General features: G+C 33.3%; 1 protein-coding gene across 1 annotated transcript in view; it reads right to left on the reverse strand.

Moving 5' to 3' along the window:
- Nucleotides 1-9,778, reverse strand: part of LOC127857369 (phosphatidylethanolamine-binding protein homolog F40A3.3-like) — a 12,414-nt gene extending 2,636 nt beyond the window's left edge. The window contains 1 exon segment of the mRNA XM_052393767.1: nucleotides 9,717-9,778. Within this exon segment, the coding sequence (XP_052249727.1) occupies nucleotides 9,717-9,778 (62 nt within the window).
- Nucleotides 9,779-18,141: the final 8,363 nt, after the last annotated feature.

The raw sequence follows: 18,141 nt of genomic DNA on the forward strand, positions 1-18,141 counted from the left end.
TGAACTACTTTTAGCGACAAATTGACTTGGTCAAATACTGCATCTTAAAACGGATAAATAAATAAAATTGAAACCATTTATTTTCAATATTATCAACATTATTATTTAGTTATTAATACATTAAGCAGCATACTCTATTAATCAAAAAGATTTGATATAACATCCGAATTCACTGCAAAAATGAGCTGAGCGATAGGTTTTACGGTTGTTGAAATTGTTCATGATGAGAATGACGATGACGACGATGATGACGATGACGACGACGAGGAGGAGAACAACGACGATAACAATGACGATGATGATGATGACACTGATGATGATGATCACGACGATGACGACCATAACGATGTTGTTGGTGATAGTGATGCTAATGCTGTTGCTGTTGCTGATGACGATGCTGCTGCTGATGATGCGGTGGAGGCGGAGGAGCAGGACGAGGACGAGGACGAGGGCGACGACGACGACGACGACGACGATGATGATGATGATGATTATGATGATGATGATGATGTTGATGATGATGATGATGATGATGATGATGATGATGATGATGATGATGATATGATGATGATGATGCTGATGATGATGATGATGATGATGATGATGATGATGATGATGATGATGATGATGATGATGATGATGACGATGATGATGACGATTGATGATGATGATGATGATGATGATGATAATGATGATGATGATGATAATGATGAGATGATGATTATGTTGATGATGATGATCATGATAACGTTGATAACGATGATGTTGATGAAAATAACGATACTGTAAGTAGTAAATTAACTCATTAATTGTTATTATAATACACAAGCACATGCTAATGGATCTGTATCCGCAGGCGGTCAAATGAAAACTCACTTGGTATAAATATGAAAAATTGAATCAAAATATCATAATGCGGAGTGTTAAAATGTGTTCAAATCTAGCGAAATTGTTGCAGTACTTTTCCTACCGAAACCAATGCTTAGCCCAGTTATTTTAAAATAATTTCAAAATACCACGATACACGTCAATTGGCTAACAAATACATTTGTATGTTTAACCTCACTCAAAAACAGTATTTATTGAAGACAGGGCGTCAACAATGTCCGAGTTTCTTCAACGTAGCTTAAGTACCTAAAGTACCTTTCCGTTTGATTTATCGCAGGATCCTGGGTCCGCACCCACAGTCTTTTAAAGTGTCTGCATTAAAAAAGATAATAATTGTTGTTTGTAATAATCTTTGACAGCTCATAAAAACATGTAAATCCTCAATTCGTAGAGTTTCAGTATGATTTCATTTATTTAAAAAATAAAGACGGTTAACATATTTTATACACACATATATTAGTAGCTATACGCCATATAACATAGGACATAATGTATATTATAAATCAAAGCGCTGAAGGCACTTTAGTTGTTCGCTGTTGTCGTCCTTGATTAGCTTGTTCGCATTGCATATGCTTATCATTGTGCACAGGCTAATCTTATTTGACGTGCATTAAGCCTCGTTTTCCATGAAAGCAGCCAATATGTGCATATTTTAATGATAAACACTAGACTGGCCAATGGCGTTTACAAGCTGGTATATACATTCACTGCTAGAGCAGAATCATTTGTCGTCTGCTGCAGACAGGCAGTGGTAATCGTTCCTAGCAGAGTGAGTTGTGGTTCTTGCCGTACTTAAGTCTTCTAAGCACCTACTGATTTGCATTTATTACCCATTCTCTTGAAACGCCGACTAATAAAGTGCGATAAACCGCCTTTAAGCACTTGGCACATTAACAAATAAGAACATTCCACACCTAACCGAGAACCGACGTCTTTAATCGCGAAACTATTACCAGAAAATTGAATACCGCCAGAAACAACAATGAGCTCACTTCGATTAAATATAAATACACTATATTCATTGCGTCCTAAGCAATCTAACATATCAACCGAAAATACCAGCGAATACAGTATTATATATGACATCGATCTTATATATCGCCTCAGACATGCGAGAGCGCCACGATGAGTGAAGAGTGTGTGTATGAGAGTTTGTTTACAGGTCATACTGGCCTTTTTTTTTTTTTCTTTTTCATAAAATACTGGCCTCCTCACGAGATTTGTGTAGCCCGACCTGAATGATGAATGAAATGGATGTAGTAACAGTTATATGAACACGATATATCCGTACCAATATCCATGTGAGCATATACTAATAATAATTAATTTTTTAATCGCCATAAGCTTGAAAATAAACGTAAATAGATACAACAAAGACCAATTCGGAGACTTTAAAAATTTTAAATTACCTCCCCTGCAATAGAAAATATATATTGAGACTCGCATTCTATGGAATATCAAAATCTCAATATATCTTTCTCCGAAATTTTTTTCTGGTAAAAATCATCTTAAATTTAGCTGTATATTCGTATGTAATTAATTAAACAAGAGTTATAAAAAGGCATTGCAAAAAATATCGCGTTTTACTTGAATAAGTTACCTCCCTTAAGCCTATCGGAATATCAAAAATACGTATATAAACAAAACGCGTTCCTTGCATAAGTGATAATAAAGCGCGTGCCCGTGCCACTCGTCCTCCAAATACTTACTAAATATAGTACAACGTATCTACAATCATTGCGACTAACTCATACCTCAGTAAATAAGTAACCAGGATAAATATACGTTTAGGTAATTAAGATATAAAACATACATATAAAATTTTTACATGTTCCCTGTCTGCCGAACCCGATCCATGGACTATAGCCACAAGAGGTTTCTATGTACCTATGTAGCCGGATTGCGCCCTCAGAGCGCCCAACACCGACACAGATCATGCTACTCTCCGGTCAAACACAATACTGCATAGGACTGCTGCCTTTGTCACCATTTTATCAGAATCATTAACGTGCAAATGGAAACTTTCAACTGTCCTTTCACTTCATACATAAGCCATTGCCGATTTTCAATGATCGCTTATTTCCGAGAGATGCATTTTATTTTTTTCAAACTTCGAATTTTGATATATGTTTAACTTATTCATTTAGATTACATTATTTTCACTATAAATATTGACTTTGATCCAATTATCATCTGAAAAATACGATTTCGCGATTTCTTCAAAGATCGAGCGAGCCTTTTTACCTGTTTACTTATATATATCTAATTTAAGCTTACACAGATGTAAAGTTGTCGTGGCCGAGTGGGTAAGGCGATGAAAATGAAATCTTTTGGGATTTTCCCGCGCAGGTTCGATTCCTGCCGACATCGCATACTTTTTGCGACGCGTTTTATTTCTTTTCTAACGTAATTTGATTTAATATAGCACATAAGCTATGTTTATTGTTAAATATGTTGAAAATTATATGCACATCCTTCAAATTTAAAATTAAAACAACGTTATGGCTAAATTGATTAATTTACTGCTGAAAATACGAATGATGCATGTTGCATTTTTATTTTTATTTCAAAAAGTAAACGGTAAATCTGTCTATTTTTTGGTATTTTTGCTGTATATAGTGTTTCTATAAAAACTGAATTTAAAATATAACTTAAATGATACTATTTTGAATTTTATGACACTTTGTTTTTAACCGACCCAATTTTTACTTGGCTGAAATCACTTACATTTCATGGCGCTATTCCATAGATTAAAATTTGTAAAAAATAAATGTCTGTAAAAGAATACTTATTTCATCTTGTTTAAACTTTAAACACCTTTACTGCATCTGTACACACCAACTGCATGCCCATATTTGGAAATTTGAATGAATTATGGAACTTTTATATACCCCAGGGGTGAAAATAAACTGGACAAAAGCCGAGCGTGAGGGTGGTTTTGAAAAAATCGGTTTATTTTTTTTAAGCATGGAAAGCTACCTACAAATTTGCATGTAGTTTAGTGAAATGATGCTGATTAGGAAAATAATTAATTAAAATATATTTGGATATGTGCCCATTAGAGGTGCGCAAGCTTAAAAAGGTAGAATTACCGAAATTCCCGTTCTTACACGTTGTAGCATGGATCGGGTATTGAACACGATACACGTGTGTATTAGCACCCTACTGTAGTCCCGGCGGGGTTATCAACTGCACCAATACACCGGTAAGCAACCAGGGGAATATCATATGAAAAAAGAACTATCATGCATGTTTGATTTGTTAAAGTGTGTCACAAAATTTCCCTAACTGCCGATGTCGGCTATAATTTCGGTATAAACATGCAAAGAAATTAACATATATATAATGTTAATGCCGATATGTTATTGGACATTTTGTATGTCAAATGTTCATTATTTGTATTAAAATTAAGACGATTGTATTGAACACGATACACGTGTGTATTAGCACCCTACTGTAGTCCCGGCGGGGTTATCAACTGCACCAATACACCGGTAAGCAACCAGGGGAATATCATATGAAAAAAGAACTATCATGCATGTTTGATGTGTTAAAGTGTGTCACTAAATTTCCCTAACTGCCGATGTCGGCTATAATTTCGGTATAAACATGCACAGAAATTAACATATATATAATGTTATTGCCGGTATGTTATTGGACATTTTGTATGTCAAATGTTCATTATTTGTATTAAAATTAAGACGATGCTTATTTGCCAGAAAGCGTTTATTTCAAATTCAAAACAAGCAATAATCATACATAATACCAAAATATAAAACTAACAAAATGACAACACTCTCGCTTAACGCAACGTTCAGAAGCACGCGCACTTAACAAAATTATTGCAACTAATGCAAGCTGTAATTAATATGTGACTACTTGCTATACAACCAGTATCATGCGAAAATTGATCTTATTTAACTGTGGTTCCCTCTTTGAATTTATGTTGCCTGTCGACTTTTAGAATAATGTGTCAGTAAGAAATGTATTGCTTGCTCTACAACCAGCATCATGCGAAAATGGATCTTATTTAATTGTAAATCCCTCTTTGAACTTAAGTTGTCAGTCGACTTTTAGAATAATGTGTCAGTAATAAATGTTTTTCTTCAGTTCACATATTTTTTTAAGAAAATTTAGTGAAAGATGCAAATGTGTCTTATTTATTTTTTTCTGTGTCTTCAATGTATCTTATTTATATGTGACTGCGTGCTTATTTTTTTTTCAAGAAATGAAAGATGCAAATGTGTCTTATTTTAATTGTATCCATGTCTTAAATGTGGCTTATTTATATAAGATAAAATGATATACTGCCAGTGTCATGCAAAAAAGGATCTAATTTCTTAATATCCACATTCACGCTTTGTTCTTTATTAGCACCGTCTTTAATTAGGCTATCTATTTAAAGTACAGATTACTGTGAACTTAATAATTGTGCAACGGTGATGTTGATCCATTATCGTTGTTAATTTAAAATGTAGACAACAAGTTAGCAATTAATGAAATCAGTTATTTTGGAAGTAAATCTAATTTTTTCTGTACAGTAGCCAGGTGGATGTGTATTGAGCGGATAAGATAGGGATCACCACAACAAGTTTCTAATACACAGTATAGACTTCCCCTATTATTATTAATTACCTGATTGGAATAAATAAAGTGTTAAAGATCATTTCATGTGAAAAGCAGGATTTCTGACATAATTTCAATCGTTTTGCTTTTATACACAATTTCATGGAACAATGAATATATTGGCGCGATGGAACACAATTTATAAATCAAGCTGACAGTATAGTATCATTTTTTAATTATGTGTAATTTAATTCGCATCTCTCCCTTAACTCGTTCAATGACACGTGAACTTATATCAATTATAAAACATCACGTGCATCATTAAATATTTTTTTTTAATTATGAAAACATATATGTTCTACATGGTTTTGTTTAGTTTTTTTTCTCAACCAGAGAGACATTATAAAACATTGTTATATATAAAGCGCTTTACTTTTCTACATAACATAAAGATATATCGATTTTTTTGTTAAGTGTACGTGCTTGACATATTTATAAAAAGGCAGTGTTTATTTTTGTAATAAAATCGAAAATTGACATTTAATTTGATGCAATCCACATTGTTTAGCGGCCAAGCGCAGTATTCCGCTCTCGGCGGCCGATGGTGTATTGCAATATATACAATGAAAAGCTGGGTTTCTGACATAATTTCAATCGTTTTGTTGACGCGGAAGTGCTTTTTGGTGGCCAAAAATACTATTGTTCCCTTTATTTAAACCTAAATCAGTATTTTTTTTACACTTGAAGGTTTGTACAGCGGGGATTTCGGTACCGGCGCGGGTTTATGTGCTTGTTAAGAATTACCGAAATCCCCGCTAAGAGGCAACATATTATCCTGATTTATGCTTTGATTAAACATTGATAACTAAATTGCAAAAGTGTATAGCTTATTGTAAATAAGGTAGTACGATATCATTTGTTTCATCAGATTTGTTTGGAAAATACTTTCTGAAGACTTATTATTACTATGTCATGTTATATTTACATATACTTTTGTGTAACCAATGTTTTAAATGTACATTTTACCTTTTTTACATTCGTTTACACATTTTTCACATTTATAAACTATTTAATAATGGAAAAAATATTCTGATAAGAGTGTTTAAATGATTAACACTAATATGATTGTGTACAAATCAACATTAATGCAAAGCCAAAACCCAAACATAATGACATATAGACCCTTTAAGGCGTAATATGGGGGATTGGCGTAAACATGGGTGATTTCGGCTCTGGGCGTACGAATGTAGCAGTACCGAAATCCCCGCTAATTATTTTCCAAAAGAAGTAACCGAATGGGAGATAATACATGTCACTGGTTGCTAATGAAAAAAAAACACTATAATAATTTTGTTGACACTTGAAGGTTTGTACAGCAGTATTTCGGTACCGGCGCGCGTTTAAGTTCTAGTGTAGAATTACCGAAATCCCCACTGAGAGGCAACTTAATGCTGTCAAGAGTGCTTAATAATTAAAATTAATATCATTTTTTTGCACCTTAACATTCATGTGAAGTCAAAAACCATTCATACCGATGACCTATTGACCCTTTAAGGCGTAAATATGGGGATTTCGGTACTAGGCGGGCGAATGTAGAATTACCGAAATCCCCTTTTCATCATCGCACATTAGTGTAACATAAATTTTAACACAATATATGTAGGGAAACTCATATGATTCGCGTAATGTGAAAATGATTATTATGCTATAATTCGACCACGAAACTTGACGTGACTTAATACCGGACATTATGGAATGGAGCTACGCTTGCCGTATTTGACATAAGACCCATTTTCGCAAATTATCTTATCAATGCTTATATGAATTTGATTGCTATAATCTTATGCGTATTCGACACGGAATTATTGTCAAGGGTTTTCATTTTGTCAATATTTATCATAGCAGGGGACATTGCTGACATCAATATGGATACTGTTTTCATTTTCTGTCGAGAAATGATATGACTTATTATCAAGATTATTTTATAGTACGGTAGCGTTCTCTTCACAAGTGAGATTTATTTGTACTGGTAAATTGCTCTTATACTCACCATTCGGACTCGACGATCGGCTCGAATAAAAATGTTAGTCGCTTAAAAGTACAAATTCATCATATTGGGCACGATTATTATTATTATAATTATTATTATTATTATTATTATTATTATTATTATTATTATTATTATTATTATTATTATTATTATTATATAGCTTTTAGAAACTTATACCTTAAAAAAAATCCCATTGGATAAAAAAATCCCATGGGAAAAAAAATCCCATGGGACAAAAAAATCCCATGGGAAAAAAATCCCATGGGATTTTTTTATTATTTTAAAACACGATATAACGCGTTGAAATCGCGAGAAATGCTCATCATTTGTTAAAAGGTAGTGTTTCTGAAGGTTACATGAATAAATCTCTAAAAATCAGAAAAAAATCCCATGGGATTTTTTTTTCCCCATAAAAAAATGGGATTTTTTTTCTATCAAAGTAAATTGAACGAAAATAAGCACAAATGCTTTAACAATGCTTAAAATCGATAACTAAGCACAAACGAACGTGTTTTATGTTTTTGAAAATCCCATGGGATTTTTTCTCCCATAAAAAAAGCTGGAGAAAAATCCCATGGGAGAAACCAAAATTCCCATGGGATAATGAAAAATCCCATGGGTAATTACAAAAATCCCATGGGAACCCCAACTTTGCAAATAAAGTTCATAGTGAAGAAAACGCATTTAACAAGCAAAAATAACCAATTATTAATCACAAGTTAGACTTTTATCTTATACTTTATCACAAATAAGCAAACCTTCAAGAAAAAGGGTACTTAAGTTTGCGAAAATTCGGTTTCGCAAAGTTTTTCCGGTGGCCGTTTAATATGGATTGTACATTTAGCAACCCTGTTCAAGATGACGGTATAAATCAAATGTCCAATCAAAGCGTCGTTCAAAAAATCCAAACCAATGAATCATCACGTTTATATTTAGAGAACTATGTTAAGGAAACAATTAATCTACCAGATAAAAGCAAAGAACATGGTCAAGACTCAAACAATCTGTCAAAAATGGAATTAGGCCTAGATGCTTCACCGGATGTAAATGTCAATTTTGCACGAGCAAACAGCATACCAGAAACACTATCAAATAAAATAAATTACACTGGTAACCAATATGATGTCCAAAAAGTCGAGGTGCACAGCGACAAACCGCAACCGAAGAACGGTTCAAAAGATGGACCCGTGAGCAAAATTTGTTTAGCAGAGTCAGAACAAAATTATGATGATGACGGACGATCTGTTGGTCCTTAAGAACCGCAGAATTCGGATGCAGCGTTGATTGAAAAAAAATAGTCTAAATGATCAACGTATTGAGAATCCAGAGCAAACAAGCAAAAACGTTGGAAACAACAATAATATAGTTTTTACTAATTATGCATTTAATCTTGGTACTGACAGATCACAAAGTCAAGTGGTAAACAGCCCAACATATACTGACCCTAATCGAGATGTACAATATATGATATAATTGTCAATATTGAATAACCTGATAGCAAACAAACTTCCCTATCAAATTGTATAGATGTCTTATGTCAGCAAATGTTAAATCTATTAATAGAAGTGATCGAAAACGAAGCACGTCAAGAAAAATGAAACTAGCAATGTACATGTCGCACAGGGAGATATAGTTGCGGATAATACATGCGATACAAAAGATAGAACATGGGAAGGGATGTCTGATGAAGCGTCAGAGCAGCATCGTGATGCAGACGGACATACTGGTGGGCCTCCTGAACCGCTAAATTCGGCTGCAAAGTTTACAGAAACAGAGGGCAGTTTTAATGTTGAGCGTATTGAGGAGTCAGACCAAACATACAACAACGTCATGACCGCAAATGACATTGATCCGACTGAATGAAATGTTGTTAAGAATGGCGCAGACTCAAGCGACATACAGCCCTACAGGTACTAACCCAAACAAAAGTTCACAAACAGTTGAATATTCAATTACTAAATTAACAGATACACCAGTTGAAGGTACGTGTCAAGAAGCGTTAGGTCAATATCAAGCCGTCTCAGACAACATTGTTGATGATCAGATAAAATATTCTAATATATCAAACGCAAAGGACGGATCATTTGCAGGTGCGTCTGATGTAAAGTCTGGTCTTCAGCAATGTACAGAACGAGATATAGATGGAGATCAGAACAAAATGTGAATATATATCAGATACAAAAGATTTCCCACTGGAAGATATGTCTGATACCGAGCATGTATCTGGCCAACATCAATGTTCAATGGAGAATACACATTACTCTCAACATTCATTGCTTTCATATTCACAATCGACTACCACAGGGGCCAGTTTTAATGATTATCGAATTGAAAAGTCCCAACAAAATGAAAACGACGTCAATCACAAGTGTACTATAGTGCAACAGGGAAACCACATGATGGGCCAACTGAAGAACTGAAGACAGTAGAAAGGCCAATCTTTGATAGGGACACATTTAAAGAATACACATCCAGTGGACCATACGTGGACTACTTCGTTTGGCCGACTATATACCTACACGGAGACGGACCGATGCTTGGAAAAGGAATTGCCCAAGGTTCTAATAATAAAATGGCCGATTAAAGTAACACACTACCTGTATCCTGAAAGACAAGATTCTTACTAAAAATATACGCACACATATCTGGAGGTATATAAACAAATTATTTGATTTAAGAAGTATTTAATATATGTTTAGTTTAAGATGGTCTGAGTTAATTTGTCTTTGGAATTCTCTTCAATGTATGTGCTTTATTGCTTTAAGGGTTATATTATAATTTTCATGAACCGTGGTGTGAAGTACGTGTTTTTTTGTCTTACAGCACTAATGGTGTTGGTTACAGACAAGCACTGGATGGCGGGATGCAATTGTTTTGGGTTATACAAAGTGAAAGTTTGAGTATGTACAGCGGCTTAGCAATCTTGATTGTTTGATTTTTAGAAGTAATGATTTTTTGTTTACATTTGTGTGATATAAATTATTTGATGTTTTAATTACAGGCTTATATATGTTTTCAATCAATTGAACTAATTTTGAATGATGTACCAGCTTCAATTTTCACTGATGCTGCGAGACACAAATTGTATAGATATTTTAAGAACTATTGCAATATTATTTATGCACACAAATCCAATACGTTTAGCTAAGTCTGTTACATATACGTAAATCTTTTTGAGAAAAAGACCAGCGATAACATTAATTAACTTGTAAGACATTCATTTTTAATTATGTTGTATAATGTGTCTTTTCTATTCATAATTTATAAATATATATATATATATATATATAAGTCTAGGACCTAACAGAGCTTCAGAAAACTGGTAAGCTCTATCCCTTCTAAAATTCTCTATTATAAGTCACGTCACATCAGTCAACGATAGAAATCGCGTTACTTAAAATTTTGCAGTACACGTGTACTTATTATACTTTGATTTACGTGTATTCTGTGCAATACACCATGGAGAACCACGAACACAATCGCGATTTTCTTTCTTAATTGGGTTTACAAATATTACTATGCATTTAGTTTAACATTTCATTTTGCATTTAGCTAAATTCACATTTTCGTATGTTCAGCCATTTGTTTTCTTTAATCATACGTTAAAAGGAAATTAAAATATGCAATGAAAAGCGTTGCATATTTGCCAATGTGAAACATAGGCGCAATCATTTTTACGAATAGTGGTTAAAAAAACTAATGGGACCACGTTATTAAGTAATTTACTAATTAACGACACACTTAATAACCAACCACAATTTAACTTCCAAATACAGAACAATGTGAATTATAATTGTACTAACATATTTCTTCGGTAGCTATGGAAAATCTTTTTTACAATTCAATGGTGGATGAAAAGGTAGTTTTCATGAACTTGGCATTGCTTTATTAATACATAAATCTTTGCGAAATCATATGTTATAATAGATTTGTATTTTAGTTAAATTTGATTTGATTTGATAGTGAATGTATGCAATGATTTAACGTTGTCTTTGCGTAATCCATTGAGTTAAGTTCCAATTGTCTTGTATTTGTTTTAGCGTATGCTTGAGGGACAATTGAAATGTATAATGTAATAAGTATTAATATACAAAGTTGTTTTATTTTACGAATTTAGGTGATGAGGCTCTTTAAAAGTTTAATACCATATTTGATTTATATACGAAATCAACATGTATTTATAAGTGTAACGTATAACAATGATCAGTTGAGAATATCATTATCACCATGTTAATTGTATGTCAAACATATAGCAAGAGTATACAATTAAATGTTGTATCCGTTTGTTGCAACACACGGCTACTAAACAGCAGTTATACCCATACCATCAATCTACATTTATATAGAACATACGAAAACAAAGCTGCATTTTTTTTAAATAAACAGATGTGGGCATTATGCTTTTGCTTCATCGAATTTCAAAGTTTAAAACAATAACTTCGAAAAGTTTTCGAAATGCAGTTCAAGTAAACTAAATATAGTTTCAGTCGAGCAATAAACGTACCTGAATAATTTGTATATTTTAATTTAAAAGCCAGTATCTTCTTTGTATTTTCATTTTTACAAGTTTAATGTTGACCATGAGGGCAGAACTACATTTTTATACCACATCGTCATACTCACACATATGCGCCTGATTGTTGTTTAAAGTCATATGTTTAAAGCTATTTATAAGTCAATGTTTAGAGGTGGATATTTATGAAATACCAAGTATGCTATTATTCTAAGTGGAAATAATCATAATTAACAAAAAATCTGCTTTTTTAAAAGTTAAATGACGTCATTTTTCAACACTGATTTCAATGAATTGTCAGTTCAAACAATGTTTTGCAGAAAAGAAACATTAGTCAATATTTTCACGAACTTTTAAATTTAAATTCACTCTCTTCAAATGTCTATTGTATTTGCCGACTAACTGAGCTCAAATCCGCCATATTAAGTGCACAATACAGTTTTAATATGCCATGACGTTGGATAGTAATGTATATCGATCATTTTTTTATATTCGCCGATTTGATATATAACATATATATGTGCATGCAGAGCATAGTATTATGTTAGTCGTATTATTCTAAACTTGAATATGGGATAGACACATTTGTACGTATACACATAAAATTAATACTTTGTTTACAAAAAATGGATTACGAAGAAACAGAAGAGAGTAAGTAATAATGTTGATCGTTAAAGTGTGAACATGCAAACACGTTTTCGTTGAATAAAAAATGTTGCGCAAAAGCAAAAAAAAAATTCAGAAATTCTGCGAATAAGATTTCAGTCTGTGACAGGTTCGAATAAAATATACTTCTTTTGATTTTATTATACGAATTTAATGCCACAAAGCAAACCTGATTGAACATTACGAGTCTTAAATCAAACATTTTTTTAAGTACTACGACTATCTTAACCGTCGTGTTAATTGCTGTGATAACGCGCTGCGCCCAAAATCAATAAATTAATGGTTGATCGTGGGTTATTCATATCCATTGATTGACAGCTGGCGAGTGGTCAATTTATAATGGAAACGGATGTAAGCAAAATGCTTAAATAATCGTAATTCTTTTAACACTAAGGATTCAAAGAGCTTGCTACAAACAAATTCCAAGAAGTGACTGGAGTAAACAACTAATAAGGAAAACAGTTTATTTTATATTTATAACCCCGTTTAATTTTTCATTTGTTGTTAAGCTTCGTCAATTTAATGCAGTATAGGTCATGTACAAACTAATTCCAATGCTTACGACTCAACTAGTATTAAATTAAAAGTAGTATTCTTTTACTCGGCATTTACCATGAAATTCCTCGAAAAATATGATAGTAAGGATAATCACGAGGTGAAAAAAAAAAACTTAAATATGTTTCAACTGTTTGTGCCTGAAGTCACCTTTGTGTAACAGGAAGTTGGAACGGCCTGCATACGCATAGTTTATCCGTACTTTCTCTTTTGCTTTTGTTTTTCACGGAAAGCGCAGGGAACTAATGCACTTCCTTTTTCTATTTCAATCGCGATGGGGAAACGTAAATTCAAGGACAACCTTTAAGATCGTTTGGTTTGAAAGAGAAGCAATAGAATAAAAACTGTTATGTCCCCACACAGCGTTGTGTAAAGTCCTCAATGTCTGTGTTTAAGTCCTTAGATTTAGGGCTTTGTCAAGTTGGAAACAAACAAAGGTGCATGTACTGAAAAATCCGATTTATTTGAAAAGTTGAGTGGTAATATCAAATAAAAATTTTATTTATTATAAAAATAGCATTACAGTCAGTGATAAATAATACATTTTCATAGAAAGACAATTTTTTTGTAATAAAATATATTTGGGTGTGATGCCCTCAGAAAATGGTATGTGAAGTCCTCACTGGCTGTGTGTAAGTTGCCCTTAGTAGTTGGTCTGTACTCAGTGATAGGTCTGTCCTCAGTGTGAAGTATATCAAGCAATTGTTCCCATTTAGCAGTCAAATTTAATGTTTTATTCTTATAGCTTAGACAAAATACACGGTGCATATGCATATCGGTGGCCTTTCTGTTAAAATGCTACCTCTCTGTTCATTCTTCGCTACCTCTCTGTCATAAACAAGAAAAATGGATGATCGTAATTCAGGTAAGAACATAAAAAAATAAAACCCGTAAACACATTTGGGCATAAAAAGAGGTGGTCCATGAGTTGAAGCATATATCCAGCTACAGGTTCACAGTATTCCGCAGATTCAAACACTTATCACAAACTCTATTGAAGATGGAATGATGACGAGGGTTGTGGAACAATCGTGCATACATGCCAATTTGATGACTATTGAAGATAGTTTTTCCGTAATATGTCAAATATATAGTGTTATTGATATCATCTTTATGATCAATCTTTACGTTCAATGTACGCTATATAGTAATTTTCATCAATTTTACTAAACAATGCCTACTTTCGCTTTCGTTGTGGCACGGGAAGCCTGTTGATCGGCTCGCTTTTCTGGCACGGGATATTTTCTTACCTGTTTTGTGAATTGGTGGGCAAAAATATTGTGTCCTCAGTCTACACCGTAGACACGTACGTATGTGCGCGTATGTGCGGGTGTGCGTGCGTGCGAGCAAGCGTGCTTGCGTGAGTGTTTAACCGTTCGCATACAAACTATCCATACCGGATGGGACATTGTACGACGCAGTGGCCAACTAAAACGAAGGTAGCAACGAGGAAATCTGTAATAAGTGTACATCGTTGAGTCTTACGTCCTTTTTACTGACAATCGATCTTAATCAGATTACATAGAGCAAATATTGACCTAATAACTTACTGTTGTGATGGTATTTATTTCGTGAAACAGTTGCACAAAAGAAATCAAGTTCTGATTATATAGTTTACAAGTATCAACCTAACAACGTTAAGATGGCATTCCAATTACAAAAGTATATGTTCGTTGAGTCTGATTATTCAATCGTAAATGCAGTATAAATATACTTACGAATTTAAAACCTTATAGAATGATAAAGAACTAAATCAAAGTCAATTTTCTTTCAAGATTGATTACACATAGCCTAAAGTATGCTTATTTTACCTCACAATATTATAAGCGAATTCGGGTCTGAAATAGTCTTGATTCTGGATTATATTTATTTAATTTATCGAAAATAATTCGAATGATGTCAAACTATATATAACATATTTCTGTAATTATATTGGTTATGTATTCAAGAAGTATGCATAACTTGCAGACAGAAAACGTTTTAAGCATAATTTATTTTAGCTACCCACTATAATTAATAGCCATTTTTTTTGTCAACTGAATGTTCTTTGACCAAATACACATAATGTTCGTTTCCTTATACTATTTTATCGTTGATGGATATCTTCGAGCACGAATGACCATCATAGATCATAAACATTCCGATAAAACATTTGATGTCCAAATACAAGTATTTGAAATATTTAACTATTATTTATAGACAATCGTGGAAATGTATTATTTATGTTTTGTTGCGAATGAAAATGAAATATGTGAGAAAGGGTTTTACATCACCCGGAACAAAGTCTGCAATTGCTTCATTAACTGTCATGAAAGCAAAAGAGCCGGGTCAAGCTGTAAGGTATTAAACTACCGGTAGTTGGTAAACTTTTTAATCATTATGTGATATTTTTATTATTGCGTTGTACTACTAGAGTTACATTTCACAACCTGTTTTTGTGTATTAAATGGAACGAAGATGACTACATGACACGTGTGTTGTTTTCCCTGCAAATTCTAGGTGGGTCGAGTATATTTCCAGATGTTCAATTCTTAAATAAGATGGCGATGCGCTCACCTGAGACTCAGAGGAACTAGACCAAAAATGACTTATAGAGTTTTGACATGTTGTTGTTTGTAAAGCCAAATAAACACTCAAAATCACAGAATATTTCGTCAAATATTTCGTAAAATAAAGTTAACGAGTATAAAACAGTGATCCTAATAGCATTAGCTAGATTTTCAACGCTAGATGTCAGTGTGACCATACCACGTGGTCCGTGACGTCATTTTGGCTAGCACGTCAAGTACAAAATTGTCAACATTGCCTCCGCTAAGAAACTTCAAATCCACGTAAGTATCTTATTATTTACTCTTTTTTGACGAAATAAAGCGCAGGCTTAGGGTAAAGTTCATCACAATTCCCGGTTATATATATATTTGCCACCAGATGAGAGTTTAGTCTATCATTCGAGGCAAATTCCTAGATTTAACGTAACAATGCACGCAAGCACGACAAACACATTTTTAAATCTTCCAAAATATCCGTTTTATAATCCTTTTTGAAGTGCACTCATATATGCGGACGTGAATAATTCCATACAAAATGTGTGTTGTCCGACAAAAATATCATAAAACACCATCTAATGACATTGTCAATGTACACCAACAAATTGGCTAATACGACATGCAACGAAATTCAAGGCAAGCACGACAAGTCGATATTCGGCAAATACGACCAGTTGTTATAAATTATGTTTCTGAAGCCGTGTTATTGTCGAATTAATAAAAACTATAATTAGTGTACGTGTAGTATACATGTGCTTATTATGCTTATGAATTATTACAGGTGAAATGCACTCAGAGACGCAAAGAATTATGTATGTCTTTATTGTGTCAAAGACTTGGCAACGCAAGCAGATTTAGATGCCCATTCGTCCAGGGAAGAACGCACTCGAGAGATCGAGTGTGAGATATGTAAACACAATAAAAGTACTCGGGCTCATATGCGAGAACATATGAAGAGACATGGTGAAGAAAAACACATGCCTGCAGAGTGTGCAAAGCCGCCTACAAACTTATCAGATCACTTTGAAGGCACTACGGGCAAAAACACAAATAACGTGTATAACGTGTTTTGCTCTCAACCCACATGTGTTCATGAGTGAAAGTTTACGGTTCGCCGTTATTATTTTCATGTAGTTTTTATGCTTTAAATTTTTGTAACTGCTGTTAGATTGTTTTCCCAGACCTTAAATACCACATGAAACATTCTGAAATACTTGGTAGTTCCGTATTACTATTACACCTCAAACTCACGTCTACATTTAAACTGATGTACAGTTAAGGGCCCGGTTGCCAGGTCTTGTAACCTTTACCTGGCTAGTAAACTAACAGTAGCTATTTTTTTATGCAGTTATTAACATAAAAACATGTTAAAATACATTAAGCATAAGTTATGTATTTTAAAATGTTTATAATAAAATTAACATGTTGTTTAATTTATTTAAATCGCATTTTAAGTTAACAGGGTGTTAGTCTAAACGATTGTTAATGTTATCAAGTCTGCTGAAATGTATTATGTGACGTATGTGCTAAATACGCGCGTCCTGTTTTGTATAAGAAATGACATTCAACTGTCTGTGATTCACCCGTGCTTTAATAGTTGCGATAATAGCTTTATCATCAAATCTCAGTCATAATTTCAATTTGTTGCTTATCTGTTCATACCACGTTGTTAAAAAAAGTCATTTACTTGTTGCGTTTTTGATTTGTGTGATTTGTTTTGTTAACGCTACTGTTATATTATTGCAATTGTGATATACACGTGATTTTATGGTGCCATTTAATATTGTTTCATTTATTAAAATTAATAATAAAACTTTCGATGCGTAGTGTTCGTTTCTCAAACAAAATGAATGAAAACAAGACAAATATGTTCAATATATGCAAAATCCATGTAATTGATAATCACAAAGAGGGGGCAAATCTTCGTTAGTCGTTAACAGCATGGAGCAAATTTCAAGAAAAAAAGCAAAGGCAAATGAGCATTTGCGTTATATCAAAGTACAGGTTTAGACATTTTAAGAGTTGTAAAAACAACGCTTGACTCAATGCTGGCCAAAGCTTTAATTAATTATTTGCAAGCAATTGTGATCTGATTTACAAAGGCGACAAAATACCTAACTTTAACATTTATTTGACTGAAGTAAATATTCAGCACGTCCATTAAATTTAATCCTGGTATTAATTTAAAACACACATAATGCGCATGAATACTTATATATTTAATTGCCTGTGTTATCTCAAGTTCAGCTTCTTGATTGCAATCCCTCTAAAACAAGGAATTCTACAGAAAGAGGGTATCTGATTACATTTCTATCATGTCGAGTCCCAGTCTATAAGTAGGTAGCACATTGATCTCG

This window comes from Dreissena polymorpha, chromosome 14 (assembly GCF_020536995.1).
Source record: "Dreissena polymorpha isolate Duluth1 chromosome 14, UMN_Dpol_1.0, whole genome shotgun sequence".
Taxonomy (NCBI): Eukaryota; Metazoa; Mollusca; class Bivalvia; order Myida; family Dreissenidae; genus Dreissena; species Dreissena polymorpha.